This window comes from Phocoena sinus, chromosome 8, assembly GCF_008692025.1.
Source record: "Phocoena sinus isolate mPhoSin1 chromosome 8, mPhoSin1.pri, whole genome shotgun sequence".
In the NCBI taxonomy this organism is placed as follows: domain Eukaryota; kingdom Metazoa; phylum Chordata; class Mammalia; order Artiodactyla; family Phocoenidae; genus Phocoena; species Phocoena sinus.
In genome coordinates this window covers 103,349,938-103,356,139 of record NC_045770.1, presented here as the reverse complement: position 1 = coordinate 103,356,139, position 6,202 = coordinate 103,349,938, and the positions used below count along the sequence as shown (strand labels likewise).

Sequence of the window (6,202 nt, the reverse complement as noted above, 5' to 3'; positions counted from 1 at the left end):
CCTGCCAGACAATGCCCGTGGAGGAGTTTGTGACCAGCTGCATCTCTGGTGAGACACTTTTCTTCCTTCTGTCATAGTAACCCCAATTACATGTCATTTCCTGGGGAAGGTGGGTGACGTAGGAGGAGCTGAAGCCAAAGTCCTGGTGGCCTGGAGCACCCAGAGCCAGCTGTCCTGGAGCCTCCTGGGAGTTGCTGGAGAGGAGAGGAGAGGCGGGTGCTTCTGCCCAGTCCCCAGGCTGCCCCCCAACAACCTGGATACCTGCCAAGTGCCCAGGTGCCGTGCTGAGTGCTCTCCCAGACTCACCTGCACTGCCGGAGCCACTCTCCGGGGCTCAGAAAGGAAGTTCACCTTTGACCTCACCTGCTGTCCTGCATTCCCCTTTGGGCCTCTGCCCTACCCGGCAACGTGCCCTGAGGCCAGCTGTGCTGTGGACCCAATCCAGCGTCCAGGTGACATTTCTCTCTGGAGAAAGAGACATCCGAACCTGCCTCCCGGGGCTGTGACCTCACCGAAAGGTCGGGGACCAGCATCCGCTATGTAGGGCAGGACCAGGAGGTGGGGAGACACTGGGGGCTGGGCCCTTCTCCCCTGGTGCCAGTAAGACTCCTCTAAGGGGGCCTCCCTGGTGGCTCAGTGGTTGAGAATCCACCTGTCAATGCAGGGGACACAGGTTTGAGCCCTGGTCTGGGAAGATCCCACATGCCGCGGAGCAACTAAGCCCGTGTGCCGCGACTACTGAGACTGAGCTCTAGAGCCCGCGAGCCACAACTACTGAGCCTGTGCACCACAACTACTGAGGCCCGCACGCGTAGAGCCCGTGCTCTGCAACAAGAGAAGCCACCACAGTGAGAAGCCTGCGCACCGCAAGGAAGAGTAGTCCCCGCTCGCCGCAACTGGAAAAGCCCGCGCACAGCAACAAAGACCCAACACAGCCAAAAAAATAATTAATTAAAAAAAAAAAAAAAAAAAAGACTCCTCTAAGGGCCCCCAGCTCTGCACTGCCGGCTACAGGGCAGAGCGCTGGTAGGGCCGGTCCTGCAACAAGGCCCTGCCCTGGACAGCAGAAGGAGGGAACAGAGCTGGCAGCGAGGCAGGAGCCCCGGAGCCCCCCAGTTAGATAAGTCAGCAAGATGCTTGGGTGTCAGGTCTGGGCGAGGACACTGGGCGTCTGGGGTTGGCTCCTCCCCTCTGCCTGTGCGCCCTCCAGGCAGGGCCAGCGTTGTCTCCGCTGTCCCCTGTCCCCACACCTTCCCAGCCCAGTGCCTGGAGTGGAGGAGGGTGCAAGGGGCAGCTGGCGTTTCTCTGGACTCTGGCAGGCAAGCCCTGCCCCGCTTTCTCCTGCCTGAATCCCGCTCCCCTCTGGATACAAACTTGCTTCCTCAGCCTGGCCCGAGGGTCCTCACTCATAGCACCTTCTTGTCACCACAGGAGCTCTGGGCTTGGTCCTGGGACACCCCTTTGACACTGTAAAGGTGGGTCTAGGGGAGGCACCTGGGGAATGAGAGACGTCGCCTGAACCAGACATCAGGGAGAGAGCAGGGCCTGGCTGACGGAGGCTCTCTCCCGCTTCTCCTGCCCTGCGGGCAGCCCACTCAGAGGGGCCGAGGGATGAGCTGGGCAGGATGCCCAGCCTGTCCACCTGCTCTGTCCTCCCTGTCCAGGTGCAGCTGCAGACCCAGACCACATATCGGGGCATCACTGATTGTATGGTCAAGACCTACCACCACGAGTCGGTGGGTGGCTGGCTTTTTGGGGGGCTTTGGGGCGGGAGACCTTGGGCAGTCGGTGCCAGCTTCCTTCTCCCCTCCCCGCCCACAGAGCTCTGCCCGTGGAAGAGAGAAAGAAGACCCAAATCTGGGGCCACTGGGGGGCTGAGCAGTAGCTAAATGCCCCCAAAGTGGAGCTGAGGCCACCCCCCAGCCTAAGGCCGCTTCCTCCTCCCTGTGGCCAGGCCCAGGAGCAGTTTCCAGCCAGAGGAGGCCCTGCCAGGCCCAGAAAGGGCAAGGGTGAGGCTCGCACAGCACCCTCCCAGCTAGCATCCGGTGTCTCTCTGCAGCCCCTGGGCTTCGTCAAGGGAATGAGCTTCCCCATCGCCAGCATAGCTGTGGTCAACTCTGTCCTGTTCGGGGTCTACAGCAGCGCCCTGCAGGTACTGACAGCCACCTCCCACCAGGAGCGGCGGGCCCAGCCGCCCAGCTATACGCACGTCTTCATAGGCAGCTGCACAGGGGGTTCCTGCAGGTGAGGGGGCAGCGTGGGGGTACGTGCACACACTGGGGCAAGCGCACGCGCTCGTGGTCACACACAGGAACAGGCACAGTGATGGCCAGTTCACTCCTTTCCCTCCCAGCCCCCTCTGGCCACCCACGGCTGCAGACCCCAGGCCTTCTTGAGGGGAACACGAGTTGCTGTGGGAGAATGGCTTGCTCCTGGCTGCTCCCTGTGACCCTGATGGCTGAGCTGTGGCCTTCCAGGCTGCAGGTCTGGAGGGGAGGGTCATGGAGAACAGAGGGGGCAAAAAAGGTAGAGAGAGCTGGGGTGGGGGGGAGACAGTGCCAAGAGGACATGATGGAGGAGCAGTTGATGTCACCCTCTGAGGCTGGCAGGGCTTGCCCACCTCTGGAGGGGTCTGCTTCCATCTGTGAGCCTCACCTGGGGCCTGTCCACAAATCTTGCTGGGAGAGGCTCAGGGTGTTAAAATCATTAAGTGACTCTAATCATTTGGTTCTGGTCTTTGTTCTCAGTGCTTAAGGACTGGGCTTTCGAGGGTTGGGGTGGAGGGAAGAGGGGCCTCCAGGCACCAGGGGGATCCCCAGCTAAGTGAGGGCCTGAGCTCAGAGGCAGAGGGCGTGAGCCTGGCTCCATCCCACAATCCAGCCAGTGCCCTAGGTCACCCTCTGCTCGACACCTGCCCTGATGCTCCTGTACACATCCCAAGGCAGAGAGCAAGGACAGAGTTAGGGCTCACTAAATGAATTAATCATTCATGAGACCCAAAAGGCCCTGGCTTTGCTTTTGCCCCTTGTGTGGGGCTCATGCCTGCATATTTCCCAAGCCCTGAGACCTGCACCCCACAAAAACAACGACGAGAAGGAGCCCCCAGGCTCAGTGGCCTGAGTCAGGCTCAGCCGGGCCCAGCTCCAACGTCCTCCTCCCCTCTGGCTCCTCGAAAGCAGAACAGATGGCAGAACTGGGGCCTGTCGGGTCACTGATGGGGATGGGGTCCAGGGACCAGCTGGAGCCCCGTTTGCCACCAAGCGCACGGCTCTGGTTAACAGGGTCTTGGAACGGAAAATGTATTTTCACGTGGAGATGACGAGGAAGACTCTGTAGCACGGGGCAGGGAATGACAACCTCTTTTGTGTACAAAAGTTGCTTCTGACTCAGCTAAGGCTGACATCATTGTACAGAGCAGCAATGTCTGACGTCCCCACTGCCCCTGTGGGCACAGGATGGGAAGGGGAGGGGCCGTAGCCCGCCCAGCCATTTTCTTACCCCCAGGAGCTCACCGCTCTGGAGCAGCCCTCAGCTCAGCACTGCCCACAGGCTCTGCTGGGAGGGTGCCATCAGGAAGCCATCTCACAGCGGGGGACCCCAGCCCACTGCCCTTCCTGCAGGGGAGGAAATAAGCAAACTGTCACCCTCTAAAGATCACCGGAGCCAACCGCCAGCCTCCACCGCCGTCAGCCATCTCCAGGGCTGAGGAACTGAGCTTGTGTACCTTCCACGGAAGGAAAAAAACAAAAACCACGTAAGTCCATAAATGATATGCTAACCTCAGCTTGGACCTCAATTCTCACCTGAACTTTCACAGCTGACCTTGACCTAGTTGCGTCCCTGACCCACACCTCGGCCCCTCCCCACAACCTCCCTCCACGTCCCCAGTACCAACATTACCCCAAATCTGTGTCCTGTCTGCCCCAGCCAGGTGATAAAGTTCAAGGACCCACAGATCCCACCCTGTCACCCACCTTCTGCTGGGACACTAGTGCTTGGGGGTTTGTGAGAGGTGCTTCTCCACCCAGGGACCTCTGAGAGGTGTCCTGCAGGAGGTGGGGAAGGGGGAATCTATGAAGTTGAGGTGCCCTCCTTACCCCTGGGGAGGGGTCAGTCCCCTGCTGTTTCTTGGGCACAGACTGAAAGACTGAATCTTTTTTTTTTTTTTTGAACCTGAGCCACCGCAATGAAAGCGCCGAGTCCTACCACTGGACTGCCAGGGAACTCCCTTTCTTAAGCATCGCGTGCATGCCAGCAATTTCGGCCGAGGGGAGGGGCAGTGTCCCTTGCTGTCAGGGACCTGATGCTAAGGGAGGGGGCTCTGGCCCATCCCCCACTATGCGTGGGAGAGGCTTAGAGCGGGGGAGATTCTGAAGGAAGATGCTGCCCTGTCTGCCCACTGCCTCCCCGCCCCCCCGCCCCCCCCCGCCCCCCCCCCCCCCCCCCCCCCCCCCCCCCCGTTAAGATCAGAGGGAGGGACTGTTCCCGTCCAAAGCTCCACCCAGGCCCTTCATGCTTCTTTCCCTACAGGCCTACTGCTTGGCCCCTTTTGACCTCATCAAAGTCTGGCTACAAAACCAGACAGAGGGCTTCCCTGGTGGCGCAGTGGTTGAGAGTCCGCCTGCCGATGCAGGGGACACGGGTTCGTGCCCCGGTCTGGGAGGATCCCACATGCCGCGGAGCGGCTGGGCCCGTGAGCCATGGCCGCTGAGCCTGCGCGTCCGGAGCCTGTCCTCCGCAGCGGGAGAGGCCACAACAGTGAGAGGCCCGCGTAACGCATAAAAAAAAAAAAAAAAAAAAAAAAAACCAGACAGAGCCCAAGGGGAAGTCAGGGAGCCCCCCACCCCAGTACCAGGGGCCCGTGCACTGCGCGGCCTCCGTCTTCCAGGCCGAGGGGCCCCGGGGGCTGATCCGGGGAGACTGCGCCCTGACGCTGCGCGACAACCCCACCCTGGGAATCTATTTCGTCACCTACAAATGGCTGTGTCGCCAATTCACACCGGATGGCCAGAACCTCAGTAAGCAAAGTGGTGTGAGAGGGTGGAGGACAGAGAGGAGTGGGGAAGGGGAGCTGGACTGAGCCCTGCAGGATGGGGAGGGAGCCTGCGGATGCGGGAGGATGCTTTGTTCCTCAGTCTGACCCCTCTCACCCCCAGTTCCTCTACCCCAGGCTCGGGCACAGTGCTGGTGGCAGGGGGCTTTGCCGGCGTCACCTCCTGGGTCACAGCCACCCCATTAGACGTGATCAAGTCCCGGATGCAGATGGCGGGGCTGAGGCAGAGGGTGCACCAGGGGCTGCTGGACTAAATGGTGAGCAGCGCCCGGCGGGAAGGGCTGGGGGTCTTCTTCCAGGGGCTCAGCATCAACAGTGCCCGTGCCTTTCCCGTCAACGCCGTCACCTTCCTCAGCTACAACTACCTCCTCCACTCCCGGGGATGAGCCTGGCTGGGTGACGAGCTCCCCAGTGAGACCACCGCCCACCTGCCCTGATTGGAGGCCAAGTTGAAAGCACCAGCTTGCGATTCTGATGCGAGAGGCTGAGCCCCTCTTTATCGAGGCACCTCCAGCACGCAGGGGCCGGGGAGACGCCTCGGGGAGCTGGAGGCCTGGGGACCTGGACTCCACCCGGACTCCAAGGCTGGCGTGGGCCTCCTAGCAAGTGCCTTGATTCCTTTGCTTCCTGAGTCTCTGAAGTAAACTCACAGCCAGTGGCGCTGGTGACATTCCAGTCCACACACTCGCAGAGCTTCTGCTTAGCTGCCCGGTGCTGACCGCCTAGCTCCCTGGATTCCGGTGACACAGTCTCACCTGCCTCCCCTTTCACTTCCTTTCAAACCTCTCCCCGCATGACTTGAGGGTAGCCCGGTCTCCTCTAGTCCAGAATCCTTCAGTGGCTCCGTCACCCTCAGGGAAAAGCCCGAACTCCTCCTCCTCCTGGCCTCCCCTTCCCCCCAGCTTGCTTCTCCCTCTGTTCTCAGGCAGCCCAGTCCTGCTTGAGGTCCCTGAACAAGCTGTGCCCTCGCCTCCCACCTAGAAGGTCCGTTCCCTCTGGGCCAGCAGTGGGCAGTGCCTGCAGGGTGACTCCCGCATCCCTGGGGCTGAGCGGCTCCAACCCAGGCTGAGCGCTGTCTTCTGGAGCCCTTCCTCTGCTCACCCCCTCCTGCCCGGAACTGACTCTGGGGTCTGCAGACCTCTCTGCTCG

At 61.1% G+C, this 6,202-nt stretch overlaps 1 protein-coding gene across 1 annotated transcript; it reads left to right on the top strand.

Annotated features, from left to right (window-relative positions):
* SLC25A45 (solute carrier family 25 member 45) lies at positions 1-5,528 on the top strand. Its single transcript, XM_032640833.1, is given in 7 exon segments — positions 1-48; positions 1,432-1,475; positions 1,665-1,736; positions 2,060-2,244; positions 4,506-4,597; positions 4,815-5,018; positions 5,171-5,528. Coding segments are annotated over 7 exon segments (903 nt in total). The 5' UTR covers positions 1-11; the 3' UTR covers positions 5,440-5,528.
* Positions 5,529-6,202: the final 674 nt, after the last annotated feature.